The 25,111-nt window shown below is 31.6% G+C and overlaps 1 protein-coding gene across 1 annotated transcript; it reads left to right on the forward strand.

The window, feature by feature from the left end:
* The first annotated feature begins 9,250 nt into the window (after window positions 1-9,250).
* Window positions 9,251-22,731, forward strand: Fancd2 (Fanconi anemia complementation group D2). The gene has a single exon (XM_035369745.2). The coding sequence runs from the start codon at window positions 9,328-9,330 to the stop codon at window positions 13,609-13,611; it is 4,284 nt and encodes a 1,427-aa protein (XP_035225636.2). The 5' UTR covers window positions 9,251-9,327; the 3' UTR covers window positions 13,612-22,731.
* Window positions 22,732-25,111: the final 2,380 nt, after the last annotated feature.

Raw genomic sequence — 25,111 nt, forward strand, 5'->3', positions numbered from 1 at the left:
GCATCGTGCATATCTTTGGGAAATAGTGGATTATAATCCCATTTTATCACGGGAATGTCTCTATAATGAGAACCACAGAAAAGTTTGTGCAGCTATAGAGATCAAATCAAGATTTAGGGTACTGCACGATACTGGTGGAACACTATTGTATTCACAAAGCAAAATATGTAAAATGGTCATATCTGGTGGCCATTTTACCTAATATATGCTTAAGGTATTGTGTTGAAAATCCTGAGATTGATGTGTTTGAAGATGATGAGTTGGTACCTTCAGAAAGTTTTCAGTCAGTGCATGTTGAAATTGCATTGCACAATGAATTAATTTTAAATTTTTAAACTCGATAATAAAAACTTAAAGTGGGCAACAATGAACCTCTGGCAAAGGTGAAACCCCCTTCATAGATAATAAAGAATATATTATGAAAAAATTACTTTCATAATATATTCTTGGGGACCCACAAGCCATGGTTTATATTTGAACCTGTAACTAAATTCATAACCCTAAATGATTTTAATTGATAATAATAATCCTAAATAATTTTATTTGTCCTGGTTTCAAATGCATACTGACAACCTTTATAATTATTGTTCTTTCCTCTGAATTTCTTGTTTCCATCATTTATGTTTAAAAACTCTTGACTACCAGAAATAACTTAATAGGCTCGATATATATATATTTCAGTGTTGGTATGCTAGTCATGATTTACAATAGTAAGTCACTATAAATTAGCATTGCACTTAATTTATCTCAAACTTAGCAATAAGATTTACTGCATCGAAATTCAGTTTCTTCCAAAAAGTCAAATGTTTCCCTTCCGTGAGACAAGATAGAAAATTTCCATGTGACAATACACATTTAATAGCATAAGAACTTCATGCTTATTATAGTACAAATTAAAACAGACATATTCTGTCAAAGATATTTAAATGTATTTCCTAAAAACAATTATTTCACTCTATACTGTTTATATATACTCAGGCTTCTTGGGGTGGGCAAAACAAATATTGGACAGTTCAATTTTACTCCACCATTCCTGTGAGCGTATTCTTCGATTAAGCAGGGTTTTGCTGCAATTCCTGATTAGTATAATATGTAAAGAATAAACAGCCTATGATTTATGCCTCCATATCCTCTTGTATTATTTAAAGAACATACATTTTTCCTTTAATTCTAGATTTTAAAACATTAAAGTAAGGGAAAGATTGTTTGCTCAATTTAGATTAATATCATCATTATGCATTCACTATAATAACTTACTGCATACTTACCTCAGTGGGCTTGCCATTAAAAGAAATACATTTAAGTAAAATCATGAGTGTATAATAAATTGTTTTTCAGCCAAAAAAAGAGAAGGGGGAAAATAAATACAGTGTGATTCACTTAATTTTGTAGTAGGCGACTCAACATTGTTATTGTAAACTAGACATTAGCCATACTTTAATAGTTGTCATCTTTAAGTTACTCTGTATTTTTAGAACTTCAACATTAGAATGCCAATTTTTTCTGCCATTGTTATGGAGCTGTAGGATATCGAATGTTATTTCTTCAATGATAAAAAGAAATGAAATTTTTAATACCATATCTCATTCATATAACTTATTAACATAATTGAAAAACAATTTAATTCATTTCGTGTTATATCTGAAAATTAAAATTTGTAATACATTGACTAAAGATTCTTACAGGTCTTATTCCCATTTCCTCCAGGAAAAAGATAATTGCTGTGTAAAATGCATAAATATTTTCACGAGACTTGGTATTAAAATTATTATAATGTTTATGTCATATAATGGATCTGCGAATTTCTTTTAAATAATTTTCATAATCACAAAATTTAATAAAATTAAGAAAGTAGTAAATTTTACAATTAAAATATGAATCCCACACTGCAGAAATATATACAAGAATGAAAACACTGTAATATTTGAAATGCATGATTTATTTTTTTAATAAATTAATAATTATATTTTGATATTCTATGACAGCAGTCTGATTTGCAACTGATTGCTTATACAAGTCACATATTTCACACAGTACATTAATATATTCTTCTGCATTTCAATTATTTCCTTTTCTGCAGCGGCAATATCATCTCTCTTTCTTTTTTCTCTTTGGTCTCCTGCTTCGAATAGTTGAGCTTCTATCTGAGAGAAAATTTTAAAATATTCATTCAAATTCAAATATTCTTAATTTTTATATTTCATAATGTAAAACACTTTTTATAATTAAACAATGAAACTTCTCTAAAAAGGAACAATTCATAATATTGATTTCTTTAACTTTCAATTTTTTTCCCTTTATAATTTTTAAGACTGTTTATATATAGATCAAGAGGATTTAATGATTATTATTTTAAATTCTTAAAATCTTGTTCTTAATAATAGACATACTCTGTATATAATGTTCGCAATAAAGAATTGAAATAACTCTTTTGTATGAGAAATATTAATTTACATCTGTTATAATTAATTTATACCAGCGATTCTCAGCCGGTGGTATGCAAAGAAACAAAGTATTTTTAACTATTAAATTCAAAAATCTCAAAGAAAAGAATAGTTAATAGAAATTTCCTTTGATCGAAATTGACTCGAAGATTTGGAAAATGACACACTTGTTAACTTTTGGCTGAACCGAAAAAAAGAATTTAAAGGCATTTCAAATAAAGCTATCAAATGTGTATTGTCTTTTTGCACAACCTGTTTGTGTGAAAAATGATTTTTTCCATGTTAAATTTGAAATATAAATACTCATCAAAATGAAAAGTGGATCCTAATTTACCATTAAATGAAATAAAAGCAGACATAAAGAAATTAAATATTAAAGTATTATAACTGAAATTTTGATAAGTGAATAATTAATTTAATTTTGATAATTAAATAATCATCAGTTTTTAATCTAATAGTTTTTTATGTGTGCATATTTAATACAAAGAGTGTGCAAATGGCAATATATATATGTTTTTAATATTTCTATTGAGGAATTGAAAAATAATCATTGTAAAATTAGTTGTGGTATTAATGTTTTTCAGTTTTTGCTTAGATGATACACTATAGTCAAAAGGTTGAAAACCGCTGATTTATACCATTAAAGTTTTTCTATTAGGAGGAAAAGGAAAAGAAGAATCCAGAAAACATTAGATTTTATGTAATAGATACAAACTTGTCATTCCTAAATGTCATCCTCGTGATAAAAGTGTGGAATTTTCTAATGTAAAAAAGGAAAAAGCATAAAATAAGCACAATTTACTCAACAATCTTGACTGAAATATACATGATTTCAGAGATAGCATAAAGTAAGAAAAGTTTACTCAACAATCTTGATTGAAATATGCATGCTTTCAGAGATAGCATAAATAAAAGAAGCACAATTAACCTCAACAATCTTGATTGAAATATACATGCTTTCAGAAATAATATACAAAGCATACTGCATAATCAAAGTTATGAGTTTATATACTACGAGATACTACAGTCAAAAGTCGTTAATTCGGACTCGTCGGGACTTCGGCGATTCCGGATTATAGATCATCAGTTTAAATCTCGTAAGATGGCATGCAGAAATTCTAAAATTAAAAATATGAAACCGTAATTTATGAAATAAAGAACAATTATTATCTAAAGGGTATCAAAATTTGCAAAAAGAAAAAGCTTAATATTTATTTGTTTACTTTATTAAACATTTCTTTCAATGTAAGTTGTTTAAGTTTTGCTTCGTTTCATGTGATAATACTTTCTCTTTAATTCTATTAAACAGACATAATTTCTTGTTCAGTTACAAAGTTCCGCCGTTCAAGTCCTATAATTGCTGTGTCAAGAACACCGACTAATTTGTCAATCGAAATTTTTTTGTTTTCAATAACCTCTGTCACTTTTCTTCGCTATCGGAAGCGAATTATAATGACGAGGAACTTGTTTTAAATCATATCAAAGACGGAGCATATCGAGATGAAATACTACATTTGGTAAGGAATTATAAGCCAAATAAAATAAAAACATCTGCGCTGAAGATAAGGATAGTGCTGACAAATCAACTTCCAATTCATTAGGCGCCCGCCGCCGAGCAGCGTGAAATTGATAAACAGATTTCGGATTTCAAAACATACTTTCGCTTTAGATTCTTTACATATTAACAAATATCTATCGGAAATTCTATTTGATATAATCGAAAGTTTAAGCTTACTTTTATAAAATTGCTCTTACAGTCTGCACAAAATAATAAGCCGGATGCAATTCGAAAATTAAGGAACAACGCAATCATCAACATTAACTGAAATAGATAATTTTAGCTTATACGTCCATTATACATAAAATGCGCACGCGAAAACGTATTCTGCACTTGCGCACACTCATATGCGCAGTCGTAAAAGGTCTTACGCGCACGCGTGAACGCCTCTGCGCATGTGTCAACTTGGCGCATGCGCAGAAAGTTTTTAGTTTTGATGTCCGGATAATAGATCATTCCGAATTATGGGTGTCCGAATTAACGACTTTTGACTGTATACATGTTTATAATATACCACGTTCATGTACACCTAACACCTCGTCCACAATTTTTTATACAATTCATTAAAGATAGTTCCTGAAACATAATTGAGTTAAGAGAAACATGCATACTTCTAATTTATGCACAATAATTTGACAAACATTGATTTCAGGTAAAGAGCTACATGTATTATATCAAAGAAAGAATGAATAAGTGTAATTTGCCTTTATCCTACAAATACTTAAAAACATTTACATTAAAAAAATGAATTATACATAATGGTAGCAAATTTTTAATGAAAAACAAAACAAGAGTTGAAAACTTAATGCAGTTTTTGTCAATATTTTACTCTCTTAAAATTTATATAAATGTATAGAAACTTTAAATGCATACCGCATTTGGCTGGAAAACTTGTGGTATTGTACTGCACTCTAGAGAAAGGGAAAAAGTATACAATGAAGCAATCATAAGAATAAAAGATATTTGCATATTATTGAAACCACCTTAATAAAAGTTACCAAATTTTCAAAAATGTGCCAAACTCTGACAATGATTATGCATCAAAATTTTTCAGGTAACATGCTCATGACAATTTTTCATTCAGGCAATGTCACCATTTTCATATGTGTTCCTTATGTTGTATTTTAAGTTCCAATGGTTTTTAGATACGGATAGTTGTTTTAGATTAATTTCAGATTTAAAATACTGCTTGTGGAGCTTACCATCAAAAGAAGAAGCTGTGTTAAAAGTTCTGCAGGAATAGAATATTTTAGTACAAAAATTTCTAATGGAAACAACTACGAGATGAATTTGGTACATAGACAAAGCATGCAGTATCAAGTTTATGTAATTCTCTGATTTTTTTTTTTTTTTTTTTTTAGTGAAAACAGATCACTTGGCACAAGCAGTGAAGAACAGTGCTAAAAAATTAGAAAAAAAATTTGAGGAAAATGTATTTTTTTAAACTATCATATAATGTTTATTTAATAATTCAAATTAGTATTTTAAAATTTGTTAAATGTTTTTTCCTTTGATATGTTGATAACGTTTTGCCAACTTAGATAAATATTGATAGTTTGGTTATGCTAAAAGCAGGGTGCAAAAACAACGTACTTCTCCTGATAAGTATTTTCTCTTTTCATTTATAAAGACCACCAAACTGATCGAGGTGTTTGTGTTAATATGTAAGTACCAAAAAATATTGAAGAATGCACAATGAAAGATGGCAACCAGTATGGTAAAAGATATAATTAATATATGCAATGAAAGAAATCTTATTAAAAGACGACTTTCATTATCAGCAGAGAAGCATGACACAGTTACAGTAAAGAAATTAAGCTTTTGTTTCTGCACTTGTAGCTTTTAATAGCAAAAAAATTGTTTTTTGAAATTTTATGAAATAAATAAAAGTGTACTGTAAATGCACAATATAATGAGCAGAACACAAAGCATAATTTATAAATTAACCTTTACTCTGGATGTATATGTTACATTAATATCACATTAGAATTAGCACTTACTACAATTCAGGATTTCATATAATTTTTATTGTATTATATTGAAATACCTTTAACTTCATTTTTATATTTTCCCAACGATGTACAATATAAATCTTAAAATTGCTCTTAACTGTTTCATCACATAATGTCTAAGGGAAGGAATGCCTGCATGGAAGACTAAGGAAAACTTAGTATTCATGTTATACATTGAAAAAATGAAGAAAACACTCATGCAGCTAGCTTTTTCACCTGTATTTAAAGAGAGACTGGGATAGCGGTGTTCAGCAGGCTTATCTGCTTGTACATAGATGGGCTTATTAATTACTATATAATTCAAGAACTAGTTAATTTTTATATGGTAAACATGCCTACTGTCACTGAAGAATCATGCATCTGCATTGAACAATAAAAATATAACACAAATTTGAATTTTAAACTAAACTTACTATTAGAAGAATTAAAACCAAATGCTGTAATTTGAAAATGGGAAAAAATTGTGGTTTATATTTAAAAAAGCAAGTATTTTTGTCTGAAAAGTAAAATATATTTTACACACACCTGTTGCTCTAGATTACTTTGGACGGAATCTATAGGATAAAGTAAATAAAGTTGTACACATTCCATTACATGTCTGTATATTTCCTTCGTTTTCAGGACTGAACACTTCGTTACACCACACTACAACCAAAGAATCTCTAAGGACAGATTCTTTGACTACAACGCAGTAAACACTTGACCATAAGCTCAGAGGAATCATGGGAACTGATGTTTTTTGTTTACATCGACACGCAGTCTCATTGGATATTGATGTAGTTTATCGGACAAGCTCTCCTGGTACGAGAGCAAACCAGCTCCCCATTGCAATTTTGATGTCATCAGTTACCAGAGCGGTAAAGCGTTGCACTTGAATTCGACTTTAGCAGACGATAGCAGGAACGCCTCTTGCGAGCTAACATTTGCAATTTATCAGAGCGTTGCACTTGAATTCCCCCCTTAGGTGAGTAAGCAATTTTGTAGCATTTGATACAAATTTTTTTAAGACCAGGTAAACAAGTGTCTTAAATAATAAAGCTCAGATTATACATGGAAAAACATTTATGAGACTAAGATAGGAAAGATGAAAGAGAAACGTGAAGTAACCTAACCATGAACGTATCCTAAAATGCAACAAACAGTGTGTTAATCCATGTGACCTAATGTACTGCTGTTAATGTACAGTATGTTGAGGAATGTGTTGAAAATACTGACCTAATCGAAATGAAAACGGGTTAAAAAAGGGGATTCCTTTGTTCTAGTAATTGAGAACTCATGAACATTCATGAGTTCTCAATTACTAGAAAAAAAAAATAAAAAAGATCCATACGCTAAATAAAATAATAAAGATCCATACTAAATAAAAAAGATCTATACGCAGCTGCGTTCAATGAAAATAGCATTTAATTAGAACGCACAGTGAAGCTTCAGATAAAAGTACTAAATTATTGGAGTGAAACCCCAACATTACGAATTAATCAATAATCACCTTAAAATATTACACAAATTGAGCGGGAAAAAACAGCAGAAACACTTCCACGCAAGACTTTCAACATTCATACAGAAAAAAAAAAAAAAAAAGAAAGAAAGAATAAAAAAATATAATAATAATAAGACTCCAGGCAATTAATCGCGAATGCACAAGTTAAGTTTTAGGAAACGGCACTCATCTTTATGGATCAAACAATCATCCCTGCTAGAGAGATGAAATTTATAAATCTAAGTATCTAATTATTGAAATTTTTGGAAGACTCAGGTGCTAAACGTACATGGAAACAGGCGCCTGGGCCGAAGACGCATTCTGTATGTAACGCGTGGAGAAAGCTGCATAACTTTCTTACTATCACTTAGTGGGATGTTGAGAGAGAATAAAAATTCTCTATGCGTAGGATGAATCTCCGCATAGACAAACGAAGCTACTCCCGAGTTAGAGGTCAGTCAGACTACTGCAGATCTAGAAGAGAAAGGAGAAAGAAAAGATTTAAGTGTAGGGTGAATGAAGGATTTTGCTGCTCTACGCTGTGTGCATCGCTATTGGTCTTTCTTTGATCGAGTACAAAACTTTGCTTAATTTTCAGATTCAGCAAATTGAATGAGCAAAATCGCTGCCTGGAAGCCTGTTTGGAGTTTTTCTGCAGAGGGTTTCGCTGATTTAATTTTTCCTATGAAAGAGATGATGGCAGCTATGTAAGGGGAAAAGAGCTCAGAGCTGTCTAGAGTCTCACGCCTCTGCTTGCTGCAGACTCCAAGCTAGACCTCAGGGGGAAACGGCATATTTATATTGCCAGGCCCCTTTTTGCCTACGCATCGCCTGCATGGGCTGCGGTTCGCACAATTGACCTACGTAAATTGCAGATAACTCAAAATAAGTTCTTGTGTCTGATAACTCGTGCACATCGCTTTGTCTCCAATGATACGCTCCATAGAGACCTGTAGATCGAGACTATCGATATATTTCTCCACAGAACGGGAACTTCTTCAAGAATACTCGGACTTGTTCCCACCTGGGACAGCTTAATGTTTTCATTTATGAAATTCTCGAAATGGACTCATATTAGACCCCTCACGGCCCACCTTACCCGTGACTCAAACTTTCCTACATAATTTTTGTACATATTCATGTATATATTGTTTTACCTTATTTTATCCTTTATATGTCTTGTAATTCAGTAGTATTTTATTGTAATTTTATCCCATTTATCTTTTAAATCGTATGTTTTATGTAATTTGTCATGCAGTGTATTTATTTACGTATGCTTAAATTTTCATGATCTCGTCTTTGTCTCCTAGCATAGTGCAGACATGCCTCTCAGTTGGCCCTCGCTGCTTCGATTCGTTGGTATCCTCTTCTGTCTTTGGCAGTTTTCGGACTGTGACTCCTGGTTACCCCTTTTTACCCAACTCAGACCTCCACTTTACTACGTCCGGCATTTTTTAACGTCATGAGTCTTCTTGACCTTGCTTATCATTGAGCCGGAGACGTCGTGCCTTGAGCGATATTTTGGCAATATTTGGACGATAAGATTATGGATCTCAGAAACGCGTACTCTTTGATCCCTGTACTCTTTTGAAGTCAGAGTTATAATTAACCACCAAAGTTTAAAAAACAAAAGTAAGCAAAACATTGGTCATTCTGGAACATTCTGCATAATTTACGTATTTACGTGCAGTCGATTAAAAAAGTACAAGATTTTCTGCCAAATGTTGAAGTTGCATTCTTAACTGTAACTGTTACTTATGTTTGTATTCTAGCGCGAAACCCGAAGTTGATTGTTAGGTATTTAAAGTTTTCTCTGTATGATAATTTTTCATTATGTCAACTAAAATAATTGGAAAAAAAGTGTCTAATGTATTTGTATCTCAAGAACCTGCCCTACTTCCGAAACAGGGAAAACGAAACTCAGAAACTGCTTTTGCTGATACGTTGAGAAAAGTTGGATTTGTTATCGGCGAAAAAAATAATGCTAATGAATTAAATGTAGATCAAGCTGTTTTTATCAGAGACTTGACAAAAATATTGACTGATCGGAAATTTTCTTCTGCTATCGAGGATTTCATATCGGGTTTTGAAGTACATTTAGAAGATGAAATACGATTGAAATGGAGTCTTATGCCTACTATTACTTCTGCTACCTGTGAAACTGCTAGAAGTACGTCACAGGATAGCTTAGTTCATTTACTTCTAGATATAGAAGTTATTCAAGAGAAAATAACAAGTATTATGTTAGAAAAATTAGTCGAATTTTCTTATTGTGAAAATAGTGCATTGTATGATCGTTCAGAAGGTAAAACAGTAGCTTGTTTGATTATATCTCAATTTCGTTGGCTTAACAAATTAGTCAATGGGGAAGCTTTAGCGGATAAATTAATCGAGCTTATCGAGGCAACACCATCCGAAGTCCAGCGAGACATCATAAAATTGCTACCCGATGTTATCAATGAATTTGATCATTCTAAAGTTGCTAAAAGTCTCGGAAAAATACTGCTTGGTAATCAGGAGCTAAATGTTACTATTTTGGACACTTTAACTAATCTTAATATTGATCCTGAATTGCTTTCTGAAATAAGAAAAAGAGTTTTAGAAACTATTCCAGCTGCAAATATTGATGACTTACCTGTAATAGTTAAATTTGTCTTGCAAGATCTCACTGCTGCTAAAGCCGCAGAAACTATAACTGAACTTCAAAATAATATAGATTTTAACTCTACTTTTAATCCCATTTTATCATCAACACCACTGGAAGCTAAACAGAATGAAACTTCACAAAATATTGGTATTAGTGTATTGAATACCATAAAATATTGTTTGAAATTTCAGAAATGTTTATGTGATGCTTGGTACAAACATCTTGAGACATTGAAAGGGCCACGAAACCACAAATCTCTAGATATTTTTGTTATTTTGATTTTTCTAGCTTTAGAAATGAATGAGAAAAAGTTAGAAAGTATGATAAAGAATAAAATTAAATCTGGAGACATAAATGAAGATCTCATTCACATCACGTTTAGATGCCATCACAAAATTCTTCAAGAATATGCTCGCGAATTACTTAAACTTGCTGAAACCCTCTTGCATTCTATTGAGCCATTAGTTTCTGCCTTTGGTTCCTGTATCTACATAAAATGTTTTGTGTGGTTTGATGCATTTTATAAGCAGGAAGTTGTTGGGAATCTGATTACTCATGCGGGTAATAAATGTGAAAGTGAAATCAATGCAGCGTTAAATACACTTGTTTCGCTAGTTCGTTTTCATACTCAAAAGATGGTTCCATTTGCTTTGTTTTTAAAGAATTTGTTAGATCATTTTGATGATTTGACATTGAATCAAATTCGAAAAGTTCATGAAATGCTGAGCATTTTAGCTTATCAAGGTGGTCGAGAAGGAGCTATGCTTCTTGATGACATGTTAATTGTTATACGAAAGCAACTGACTAATAAAAATTTGCGATACAGAAAAATGGGTGTTATTGGAGCCTTGGCAGCAGCTAAAACTGCAGCCGAGAAAGAAAATGATGAGGAAAAGTCAAACGTATCAATATCATCTGAAGTTCTAGATATTGATGCTTGCTACGAGCATTCTATAAAACTTCTGGAACTTGTAGGAGAAAGTACATCTGAATCATGTGAGGCTTTTGCCTTGTTTTGTGATGAACTGTCACATATAATGAATAAAACAAAACTTGGTGCAGTTGTATTAGATTGGGTTGGAGAACATGTTCTTTCAGATTTTGAAGAAATTTATATTATCGATGTTAAGCCTGATGAATATAGTGCAGAGCAAGTTAGCCCCAAATTTGGCTTGGATGAAGTTAATGAACCTATAGCTGTGGACTTGCATAATATTGTTAAAAAAGATTTTGAAAAACTTGAATCTGGTGTTTCACAAAAGTGTGGAAATTTATCTTTAACACAAAGTAGTAAAAAGCCGCTTTCTGACCAGAGCAAAATTCTTAGTATGTTACTTAAAATATCTGTCTCACCAGAAACTTCTGGCATTCATTGCAGTCCTCAAAATAAGGCATCTGCTATGAAGTTAGCACCTGTGTTTAGACTTTTACGCATTTTCAGGCAGATGCAAGATAATAATCTTGAAGCTATCGATGCTCTTTTAGGTTGTTCAATTATGCTACCTGAGTTGCGAATTCAGAAATTCTCTGTCCTCCCAGTTGCTGAAAAACACTTACTTTTAAACACCTTATTTTATTGCATTAATTGGATAAGGGAAAATATTAATGCCTTTGTTTCTAGTGATGATGAAGATATTAAGTGTAATATTTTATGTCGTTTGCAACTTTTGATAGAAATGGAAAATCTGGTTTGCAGATATATAACTGATGTCGAAAATTATATTCCACCTACAGCAAATTTTGACTGTGAAGAGCAAAGTTATTTTAAATTGTTGACAAAAAAGTCAAATAAAAGAAAATTAAAAGGAAAGAAAAAAGGTTCCAAAAAGGCAAAAACTGATGAAAATGCAGAACAAAGTCAGGTTATTTCTCAAAGTTTCTCGCTTAAATCACCATCAAAATGTATTGAGTCAGATGCAGAAGAAACCTCAGTGATAAATACTGTTGATACTTCAATTTTAAAGAACTTGCTACCCTTCTTTCGAGAATTTGATGTTGATGTGTTTGCTTTATTCAAATTAGGTGTCACATTCCAAAAAAGAGGAGATATATTTGCCAACGAAAAAATTACATGTTTGCAGTTACATCCTAATGAACTAATATTCTTACTAAATGATTTAAATATAAAACTGAATTATTGCTTATGCACAACTACATACTTTTTAAAGACAGCTCAAAAACAAAGTCGTTTTTCAAATTTAGAATCGCAGGAAGTTTTAAAAATTGTGTCTTTTTGTATCTTACTCTTACCATCACTCTGCAGTATTGTAGAAGATTGTGCTAAGTACTTTAAAAACATTACTCTTGAGTGTGATGGTATAGAAGATTCTTTACTTTTATTTACTGATGATTCACAATGTATTATGAAATGCATGAATCTTATTTTCAAAGTAATGAAGCAAATTATTTCGTGGAAAAATTTTAATTTAGGAGATAATGATAAGCTTTTGAAGAAAGCTCTAAATATACCTTTTCAGGAGAAAGATGAAAGTGCATCCTGTACTGAACTAGTCACAAAAGCTGTCACTTATTTGATCAAATTTGTAGATACTATTCCATCATTGTCATCTGCAGCAAATTTCATGCAGTTGTTGTCATCAATTTTAGTTTATACTAATGATAATGCACCAAAAGAAAAAGTATCTGAAATGGCTTTAGCATTTCTTAAAAAAGATTGGTTTGATATAGATACCAAATTTGCTAAAACTACCGAGATAAATGAAAATATAAAAGTAATTGTAGAAACTTATATTCACAATAGTCCTTCTGTGCTGGAATCCTTGAATTATTTGTGTGAAGAAGCTATTTCACAATTACTGAATGATGATGAGAATAGAGTATTTAATACTCTCAATAAATCTTCTTTGAACTGCTATTATAAGATCATGCTAATGAATTTAGTTGATCATGTAAAAGGATACTTTATAAAAAAGCATAGTAACAATGAACAAATTTATGAATGGTCAATAGCATTTAAAGTTTTTCAGGTGCTTACTAATTTGATAAAAGCTTTTGGAGCACGATCTAATATAGGTGCGTGTTTGAAATTTAGTCGAGAATTTCTAAATACATTCTTAAGGTATGGCATGCCATTAATGGATAAGCTCTTTATAACAAATAAAGAAGAAATTATATGCCTAATGAAAACACTGCAAGTGAGCACACGGTATTTGCAGCATGTTTGTAGTCACTCAAAAGTGTTGAAAGATGTATTTTTGATAAAATATGTTCCACTTTTAAAGAAGAGTTTGGAAGTATTTGTGTTTCGTGTAAAAATTATGCTTGCTGTGAATAAATGTGAAGAAGCTTTTTGGCTTGGTAATTTAAAGAACAGAGATATTAAAGGTGTTGAAATATTGTCACAAACAGAAAATCATTCAGAGGAAGAGTCTGAGCCAGAAAATAATGAAGATTCAGATAAATCTAAGAGTGGTTCGGATTTGTCTGATATTGAGTTAAATGATGACTGAAGACTGGTGCATTTATTTTTTAATCCTGTTTATATCATACCTTTGTTTGTAGTTAGCTTCTCTAATGCTCTTACTTTTCATTCCAATGTTATTTCATTGATCAAAGAAATTACTTTCTTAATATGCAATTCAAAATTTAATTGAACGAGTTTAGGTGAACATTAAGTAGTTTAATTTTTTTTTGTTGCATTTGTAAAAAATAAATTATAATATTTAGTTATTGGTTAACTAAATGCAGTTTGAAATATATTTCTTTTATGCTATGCCTTGTGTTAAAAGAATCGCAAGTTTTCTGTTGTGTAGATTTTATATTTATTTATAATATCTCGGTTATTTGGTGTTAATAATTTCAGTATTATTCCGTTTTGAGGACCGTAAAAAAATTGCAGCGAAAATGTACGCTCAAAAGCGCCAAATCTAGCAAAAGCTCATTTAACAGCGCGTCAAATCTAGTGTACACGCTAATTTCAGATTGCGTAAGTTTATATAGTTCTATATTTCTTAAGACACCATGGAAATACTAGTTTTAAGTTTTGAATCCTTTTTTGATAGCCTATGAATTTAACAATTTAACATGACGAAAAGTCTGCAATAGAATTTTGGGTAAAGTGCAGAATCACCCACTGCTTGACGCGTTTTTAAGAATTGCTCATTCTCGGTATCCACGTACACTTCGACCTAGTTTCACTGTAAAAAAAAATCCCAGAATTGCACAAACATGGCACTGGGCACACCCTTGACTTTATCTATGTACACATCTACCTATTTTCACTTAAAAAGTAAAAGAAAATTGACAAACATTCAATTGTTTTTACACTTGTAAAAAGCGGCAAACAAATAATTGAGCGATTCTGCACTTTAGCGATAATTTTTTCAAAGAAAAGGCATCATACATTATAGAAAATTATGTTTGAACAACCAACGAGATGAAATTATGCTTTAGCGATAACTCGGTAGCAAAATAATGATGCAGGCATCCATTCAGTTATGTTTATGTTTAGCAATTTTTATATAAATTGTAATAATGATCTGAAATAGTTATTTACTCTTATGCTTCCATTCAGTCATGTTTAGCCTTTTTTATATAAATTATAATAATAAAAAAGTATTATATGAAATTAACCTTTCATCTAAATTAAAACATCTATCTTAAATAGTTATTTACTTTTATACCTCCTTTCTTGCATTAGGGTTGCCGCAATTATTTTTGGCAGCACTGCCATCAACAATAGTTTGGCGATTTTTTACTGTCCTCAAAACCGAATAGTACCATAATTTCTCTTGTTTTATGAAAATAGGACATTCCTGTGAAATATTTCATAAATTTTAATGCTATGAAGTTAACAAGTAATTACCATTAGTTTTCATAGAAGAAAACGTGCTGATTTAGGTCTTTTGTAAAAGCAGTGGCATAAAACAATGGTCTGAAACTCGCAGCCCACAAATACATTTCCCATAAATTAATTAGCAGTATTATAACAAGAATTTGAAAAAACATTAAAGATTTTAGTTTTTGGAGGCCAGTTTTACACTATTTTCAGTACCAAACATAAATGTGAGCAATGCCATGGAAAATCTAAAAATAGAACACTGTGACATAACCTTATTCAAAGATTTGAAGATTCAGATTTGATTAACTTTTATTCATACTTGTCAAAAGTTAAGTGCTCTGAGATGAATTTTTGCAATAAGAATAATCCCATTGTAAGTTATTTACCTCAATATATCGGAATTATTTGACTAAATGTTAGTCTGAGAAATTTATTATTTAGCTGGCTCTCAGTATGTTTGAAATTATAGTCTGACCAACAAAAATTTCTTTCAGATACCAACTTTTACATTTCGGACGGAAAAAAAGCATAAATTTGAATTTTCTTGCATTTTTTGGTACTATTCGGTTTCGAAGGCCGTAAAAAATCGCCAAACTATTGTTGATGCTAATGCTGCCAAAAATAATTGCGGCAAGAAAAGAAGTATAATAGTAAATAACTATCTAAGATGGATGTTTTAATTTAGATGAAAGGTTAATTTCATATATTACTTTTTTTATTATTATAATTTATATGAATAAGGCTAAACATGACTGAATGGAAGTCTAAGAGTAAATAACTATTTCAGATCATTATTATAATTTATATAAAAATTGCTAAACATAACTGAATGGATGCCTGCATCGCTATTTCGCTACCGACTTATCGGTAAAGCATAATTTCATCTCGTTGGTTGTTCAAACATTTTGTATAATGAATGATGCCTTTTCTTTGAAAATATTCTCGGTAAAGTGCAGAATCGCTCACTTATTTGTTTGCCGCTTTTTACAAGGCTTAAAAACAATTGGATTTTTCTCAATTTTCTTTTACTTTTTAAGTGAAAATTGGGCGATGTGTACGTAGATAAAGTCAAGGGTGTGCGCAGTGCCATTTTTGTGCAATTCTAGGATTTTTTTTTTTAAAGTGAAAATAGGTCGATGTGCACATGGATACTGAGTATGTGCAATTCTTAAAAACGCGTCAAGCAGTAGGTGATTCTGCACTTTACCCAAAATTCTGTTGCCGACTTTTCGTCATGGGCAATTCCCAAATTGTTAAATACATAGGATATCAAAAAAGAATTTAAAATCAAAAAAGGATTTAAAAATTAAACTAGTATTTCAATGGCATCTTCAGAAATATAGAACAATATATACTTACGCAATATGAAATCAGCGCATACGCTACATTTGGCATGCTGTTAAATGGGCGCTTTTGCGCATACATTTTCGCTGCAATATTTTTACGGCCCTCAAAACAGAATAGTACCCATTTTTTTTATATGCATGTTTGGACAAGTGTGTAGTAATTTTTTTTTTTTTTTTATTTGTACTTTTCCGTTACACCGGCGCATATCTTGCCAAGCAGACTTTATTGGCGACAACATACAGTATACACATAAAAAATTTTAACAAATATTAGTTCTAAGAATTTTTTATTTTGAAGGCATAAACATTTGCATATTGTTTAAAATTTTGTAAAAAGCCAATAAATAGGAACAAATTTGTAAAAAGACATTAATTTAAGAATTTGCTATGCTTTCATGGTTCAACATCCTGATTTGCCGGTTCATATCACGTGACCCCATGTAATCTCATTTCACATGAACTACGGCCCACCAGCGGCCGAGCGGTAAAGACGCTGAACACTGGTAGTTCGGTCCGAGGTTCGAATCCCGCGAACGGGCTGGCTGCATGGGCGTTTTCGTGGTTTTCCCCATGTGTAACGTGTATACGAGCCAGTTTCCCTTAGAAAGTCCTCCACGAAAGGCATCCCTCCCCTTAGGCAGATAGCCCTAGTGTGCTTTGCCATAATTAAATACACCACACCACCACACCACACCATGAACTACGCTACAAAAATCTAATTTTCTCAGTAATTATCTGTATTGATGTCAAGTTAAATCTTAATTTGGAATGCAAGAATTATTTCAATTTGTACAAATAGTTCGCTCAGAAATTATGTAAAACCACAGTGCTTTACTTCACTAGTGCATTCTCATTAGAATGGATGAATGTAACCCGTGACTTTGCTTTTTGATGTTTTCGACTTCGGGTAAATGGTGCGATTGCATCCTAATTGACGTATTTACCACAAATGGTCTTAGGGCATAAAATTGAACTATCTGGTAAAAATTCTATGTAATTGTATGCCAGTCCAAGAAACAATCAATCTGATAAGAAATGGCTGCGACTTGTTTTGAAAATGAGGTGTAAAAGTTTAACCATCGAGAATATTCCATTTGGCATCAGTTGTACCATTATTGGCGACTTTATCGCCTGTGCCAGCAAAACAGAAAAATACCTTTTTTTTTAATATATAGATAAAAAAAAATTGATTTGTTAAACCTCTTTTTTTAAAAAAAAATTTTGGCCTGTCTGCTTGCTTTCAGGTTGTGCATTTGTCCCACATGCAATTTGAGTTCGAGAACACGGGCATAAAATGTGTATATTTGTATACACACTTTATGCTGCTTTTTCTTTAATATTTGTTTGTTATGTTACTTTACTATTTTTTCCCTGGTGCGGCGGGTGGTATTTTTAAATAGAAATAAAGTTGCATATTAGTCTTCGTCAACATGAAAAATGTTTTTCATATTTTCTCTATTCTGACTAAATTTTTTTTTTAAATAAGGAGAGGAAGCTTTTCTGAAAATTATTAGTTTTAGTTACTTTTTGATTCATTAGACGGAAGCACTTCCGCAGAGGATCCGTTAAATGTAAACATCGCCAAAATTGGCGATAAGAGTTCAAAGTTGGTAACCCGGTGAATTCGGTGGTCGTAGGTAGCAACCTGATTCTTCAAACGCTTAGACAACAAATCTGTTCTCGTATGTTCTGTGCGTGCTCCGTTTTGCCGCTGACTGGTGGTGCATCACTACTGGATGAGCAGGCGAAATTACGGCGGAGGGGGGGCTTATTGATAATTGGTAACACGCCTGTTTAGAGTAGTATGACTGTGTTCTTAATAATTAAAAGACTAAACACTCAGAACCATAGGGTACCCGAGTCCTAAAACATGATTAACGTGGGCCGCAATAATATAAGGTTTAAATAATTAACTAAAGTTTTTATTTTTATTACTCTTATTTTTATCTAAAATAATAGGAATTACATCACTTTTCATGCTTAAAAATTTATTCGGTAATATTTTTAATATATCTTAGCAATTACCCTTCAGAAGATGCTAGGTGTTTATATATGATAGATGATTAGAATGAAATAAAGAAGTAATAATGAATAAAAAAAGTATTATTGGTTCTCTGAGATGAGATTAAAAAAAATTTTTTTTTTAAGATTTTTTATTGGTCATCAAAGTTAGTAAACCACTGCTTTGAGTAATTAATCAAAGTTTGACTTTTGAAAGATAACAAAATGTATAATGTTCTTATAGTTTTATTTACAATGCAGGATTTGAATATTATTGAAGATTCTTGGCAATGTCCAGTTTATTGTGAAAAAGGCAGTTGTTTCAAAATAAAATATTTTAAGCTATCAGCAAGTAAATTCAAAAATTAACTTTGAAAATTGCTTGCATAAAATGGATATTTGAAATGTATTATTCTGTAATGAATCCATTAATATGTACAGTAGCACTTAACATATGAAACACAATTTTGGGAATATTGAACAAGCAAAGCACTTAATGAAAAAGACACTTTTAAATGTACTAAAATATTAGTATCTGTATGAACAACAGAGAATATATGTAATGAATAATACCATGACCAAATACCTATGTAAACAATTCTCATTCATTAAGTATTCTCATCCTCGACACTTGAAAAAGTAATCCTGCTGTGCAACATTTAGTGAATTTCTGATTGCATGATATTGCAAGCATTTTTTTAGATTTTTCCTACTAGTGGTTAAGACCATTGAATACTGGTAGTTCATCTGTGTTCATATCATTGTTAAAGGGCTGGCTGCATGGTTGATTTTTCTAGTTTTCCTCATATGTAATGCAAATACAAGCCAGTTTCCCGTAGAATGGTCATAAAGGCATCCTTCTTCAGGTCAACAGCCGGTATGCTTTGCCATATTCGAATAACCTAAACTTTCCTTCAGATTATACATTGAAAGGTTATATCTGTAGTAAGCAGGACAATGATCATTCAGCTTCTATCCGTGTGGAAGGAGTATATTTAAAACATGTCAGAACCATGGGATTCATAACAAAATCGACCATTAATCTTGAACATTTTATCAAGTGTGCCGTTTTTCTTACGTTATGGGTTTCACTAACAAGATATTCATACTTTTGATCAAGTTCACAAGCAGTTCAGCAATACAGTTGCTGGATACTGGTAGTTTGACCCTAGTTTGAATCTTCAGTGCTTAGTATCTTGGGCCATCACATTGTCATGGCCCCTAAAGCTATTAATGCTTGGCATAATATAAGCAAAGCATTTACGACTCATTTATGATACAACATTCTGAGAAGTGTTTCATCTGCCTTTCTCATACACCTGAATGCATCATTCAGAAGAAAATGATGTTGCTGCGTTTAATTTCATCAGGCCTGATGAAAGGTCTAGAATGCTGCAAGTGCTGGTTTTTTCCCACATCTGTTATAAGGAGAAATAATTTCAGCGATATCCTGGAACTAGAATTATCCTAGTTTACATATGAATTTGTCAACAGCATATGCTATTTCCTAAAAATCAATGAAAATATTGCTTTTTTCATTCTCATTTTGGATATTCTAAAATGCAGTAATGTATACAGCATTGATTTACGTCCATTTTAAGGTAAATTTGCTGATCATTTCTTATAAGTTTCCAAACATCTTTTTAGAGATGGATTTTCTTCTTTCCAAAGTGAAATGTGTGTCAATACAATTTATTTCAAATGACTATGGCATGACATGTAGTCTTCACTTTGGCATTCATGTTTGTTTCATTATTTTACGGAGACATTGCTATTTATTTTTAAGTGTTTTTAATGTGTTATTGAAAATATTTGTAATATAGGCATTTACAAAACTTTGCATTGACCAGAGATATAAAGTTAGTCTTCAGTTAAAAGACTTGTTTAGGATTGTGTAAAGTTGAACAATTACTTTGTTTATATAAGTTGAATAGGAGACTGTTGTTTTATGATTTTTTTTGTAATGTTGAATAGTTTCCACAGGCTTTGGGAATTTTATTAATTTGATTATCTCTATGTAGTTGAATAGAAAAATATTTTGAAATTATCAAGATAAATAAGTTATCTATTTTGGAGATTAATTTTGATAACCAGCATTTTGTAATAGCATCATGTTCTTAGCATATGCTAAGAATATCGTCAAAAGAAAAGAGTGAACCAACGTGTGCAGATCTGTGATAAATTTTACTACTTTTTGTTATTCCCATGTATATGTAGTTATATAATGATTTGAACAACTGTAATTTTGGAACACTGAGAAACAACTGCTTCAAGTGATTGTTAGACTGTAACTAAATTACTTCAAGTTGCAAATGTGGTCTCACGGCTTCATAGTTTATATTGCAAGGCATGCTGAAAATTTCTAGTTACATTTGAATTGCATTGAAATCTGTGTTTAAACTCAAAATCAGACTCAAAATGCAGGTTTTTTTTCAGGCTATTTTCATAACTATTGCATTTTGACATTTAAATTGTTCATATGACAAAGAAATGTGAAAAATGCTAAGTTGAAAACCATGCTGTATCTTAATATAAATTAAATCCTGTGACTAATCACTTACTAGTCCTGTGAAAATTTGCAAATATGACTCTGATTTTTTGTGATTGCTTTCTAAATTAATTGATGCTATATATTTTAAAATTTCACACTTTACAGAACAATGTTTCTCATTGAAGAATGGCACAATTTCATTAATCAGTTGCCAAACTTTCTCGAAAACACATTTTGCACTAAGCCATCTTACTTTTGTTTTGTGTAATACAGCACATGCAAGTATTCAGATTTTAAGGGCTTAGGTAAATCTCGTAATTCCCTGTGGGTACATCAACAAGATTGAATACTATTCCCAAGCCTCATGGTTACATCAAGCACAGGTTTAATGTTCAATGGAAATTTAAACAGACCACTTGAAAATAGTTAAAATTTCCACATTAAAAAAAAAAAAAAAGATTACCTTTCTTCATTTCGTTACATTATCAGTAATTCTCGCTTTCTGGGGAATTTTCAGTGGGAGATCTAAATCTTGTTATACTTATCTGTGTTCGTGATGTAACAAAGTCGATGAGCACAGTATACATGTTGATGAAGTGAGATAACAGATATCTATGTGAACTCATGTTATGCGCAAATCACGTGATATTCCTTTACGTTTTATTTATACAAATACAGTATACATTGTATAGCCAAAACAAAAATGAATATATATTTACAATATACATTATGTATTGCATAGTTAAATCCTAAATATATTTTGATAATTTGCTGAATAGAATAATATATATCTATATAGAAGCTTTAAACAGGTAGCTGTTCACTGGCCATAGTTTGTCCATCCTTGAACTCAATTTTCGGATTTGATAGAGTGAGATTGTGACTACATTTTCAGTAACTTATTTGATAAAATTATGATTTGAAAATTCAAAATAGATTTTAAATCAGAAGATGAATTTAAAAGAAATACTATGCCTAAATATATTATTAATAATAATTAACAAGCCCACCAGCGGCCGAGCGGTAAAAGCTGCTTAACACTGGTAGTTTGATCCTGGGTTCAAGTCCCGGCAAACGGGCTGGCTGCATGCACGTTTTCATGATTTCCCTAAGTGTAACATGGATATGAGTCAGTTTTCCTTAAAAAGACCTCTACGGGGCATCCCTCCCTTTCCGTGGAGTGCCTAAGGGCGAAGCACGTAATAAGAAAAAAATAAAAATAATTAAAAACAAAAAAATTAAGTAATCATATAATAAATATATGCAATATCACACTTACATGATAATTTATACGAAACTATTCCTACATGATTTTTCAATGAAATTTTTTTCTTATTCATTGATCACTCAGCATAGCTCTCCAATAACAATAACCGAAATCAGGTTAGGGTTTGAGGGTTAGTTAAGGAATATTTTGAGTTTAAAATTGCTGGTGGCATGTATCCGTTTGGTTTGGTGTGTTTTAATTATGTCAAAGCATGCAAAAAATATCTGCGTAAGAGAAGGTGTGCCTTTGAGGAGAACTTTATAAGGGATTTTTGGCTTTGCATTCATGTAACATATTGAAGCACCGTGTAAACACCCATGCAATTAGCTGTCTTTTTTTAGATTAGGACCTAAATCAAACTACCAGAATTCAGCGACAGAACATCAGCTGGAAAGTAATAATCATAGTATGCTTTTTAGAGTTACATGCAAGAAAGTTAAATTCTGCCCTTACTGTTCCTGAGGTTAGCATGATTGTTAATAAAAATAGTGGATATGTTAGTTTTTATTTTATGACACATGCACACATAAACACACACTTATTTATGCATGCATAAGTCAGAGCAGAATATAATTTATTCCTATGCAGACTTTATTTTTTACCTAGTCAAACAGTTGCAATAGTTTATATTTCAATGAAAACATTGTTTATTTCATTTATGTGATGATAATTTATTTTCACTCATACTTTGGAAAGCATTTTGAAATTATGTAATGAAGGTACAAGTAGTAAAAGTGCCTTTTTGTTTTTCTTGTGTTTTGACAATTTCCCAAGAAACTGCACTGTTAAAAACAGGAATATTTTCTAATTTTATATTCTTAAAGCATATTTAAAGAAAGATATGAATTTCACTAAGTTATTTTTCAACAAATTGATAACTTTGCCATGAAAGACTCATTATTTGCTGTGATCTGCAAATATGATCTGGTTCTGTTTTAAATGGAGAAGACATGTATGTATCACCAAAATAGCTAATGAACAGTCAATTACGATCAACGCATTTCGCGGAAATTCGTTAACAGGCTGTTTTTCATTACAAACAGGAAATGGCATACTGCAAGCCAGAGGGAATATGGAGTTAGGGGATCTATGGGAACATAATGTCCAGTCCTTTCATTGCTATTAACGATTTTCAGTTTGTAGCATCGCAATTATCTTTCCAAGTGTAATTTCATCCGATTTTGTCACTACCGATTCTAGCAATGAATAGATGGAATTATTTTCGTTTAGTTAAGGAAGTTGTCGGAGACAGGGATACGTGTGCAATGGTGTGTTTCTGAAGGATTACTGCCTTCATCAAAAACATGTTCTGAAGGGCATAATATGAAATTATGCAAAACGAGAGATGGATTAGATATTTTTCGCTGCCGACGTACTCACGCCTCTGGTAAAGATGAGCAAGTGTCTCAGGCAAAAGGCACTTGGTTCGCCAAAACCAAACTTTCTCCTGAGAAAGTAATAATATTAACGTATATTTTTTCTCAGGGAGAAAGCTACGAAAATGCTATTTTGCAGAGTAGCATTGACAACAAAGTAGCTTCGTCAGAAACAGTGAGCGATTGGTATTCTTACTGTCGCGAACTGGTTTCTGACAGAATGCTACGTGCAATGCATTCATCGAAAATTGGCGGTGTCGGCTGCGTGGTTGAAATAGACGAAAAGAAAGTACAACGTTGGAAGGGTCGTTGAAGGAACGTGAATAATTGGAATGTTTCAAAGAGAAACCAAGGATTTTCGTCTAGAAATATGTCCAGAAAACAACAGATCTGCGGCAACCCTGATACCGCTAATAACAAAGCACGTGGCTCAGGGAACCACAATCATTACTGATGAATGACGGGCGTACGCATCTTTAGCCAACAATGGGTATTATGTGCACCAGACTGTAAATCATTCAACCCATTTTATTAATCCGGCAACTGGCGCACATACTCAGTCTATTGAGTCCAACTGGAGACCTCTGAAAGTTAAACTGCAGAAAAGTGGTCTTCATAAGGAAAACCTAGCAGATCACCTTCTCGAATATTTATTTTGGTCTGAAATAAGTCACAACAATGAGGATCCATTCATAGAAATTCTGGCTGCCATCAAGGATTGCTTTCCAGTGACATAAAATCTCCGGCAATTTCCTTAACAACACAGTTTTTTGGAGGGGGGGGGGGGGGAAGGCCCTTTTTCAGGGCTATACAAATTTAACAAAAGATATATGACATATTGCTATATATACTTTAATTTATATGCTTTATAATGTTTAACTCATTAATATTATGTCTATTCCTGCTAAGTCTAATTTTTATCCTTTAAATATCATGTTTCATTGTTTGATATTATTTTTTGCCAGCTAACTCTAATTTATATGTGTTTAATATGTTTTTTCATAATTTTATGCTTTAAATATCATATTTAACCTTTTGATATTTTTTTCTGCGGCTAACACAAATTTAGATGCGTTTAAAAGGTTTTTTTTAATTTATATGCTTTAAACATCACGGATCACCCGTTTAATTATCTTGCAATATGTTTGTTTAATATGTATAATAATATAACTTAATTTCTATGCTTTAAATATCATGTTTAAACTTTTGATAATTTTTTTCTGCGGCTAACTCAACTTTAGATGCGTTTTATATGTTTCTTTAATTTCTATTACGGTTAACCTTTTTAAATATCTTGTAACGTAACTGTACACCGCTAAACTCATGGCCGATTAGCCGTTGACGAGCTTGGCGAGTAAATACGCTTCGCCGCCAACGGATCCTCTCCGGAAGAAAACCCGTGGAGATAGTTGGATTGCACTTTAAAGTTATCCTTTTTTTTTTTTACGCCAATTTTAAATGATTCCTTTTAAATAGTGTGAAAAATTAAATTAACTTTTATAGACAGTGGCTATTTGTATCTTAATTCACATTTATATATACTGTTTTTTATTACATGTTTAGCTGTAAATGATATACTTTTTAGCACTTATAAATGTGTATAATTGATTATTTGGTAATTTCCTTTTTGCAAAAAAATAAGAAATAATCGGATTTGTGCTATTGCTAATGGTTATGAAAATGCTTGG

Source organism: Stegodyphus dumicola, chromosome 8, assembly GCF_044657685.1.
Source record: "Stegodyphus dumicola isolate Sdum_Otavi_A_Nest chromosome 8, ASM4465768v1".
NCBI classification, from domain to species: Eukaryota; Metazoa; Arthropoda; class Arachnida; order Araneae; family Eresidae; genus Stegodyphus; species Stegodyphus dumicola.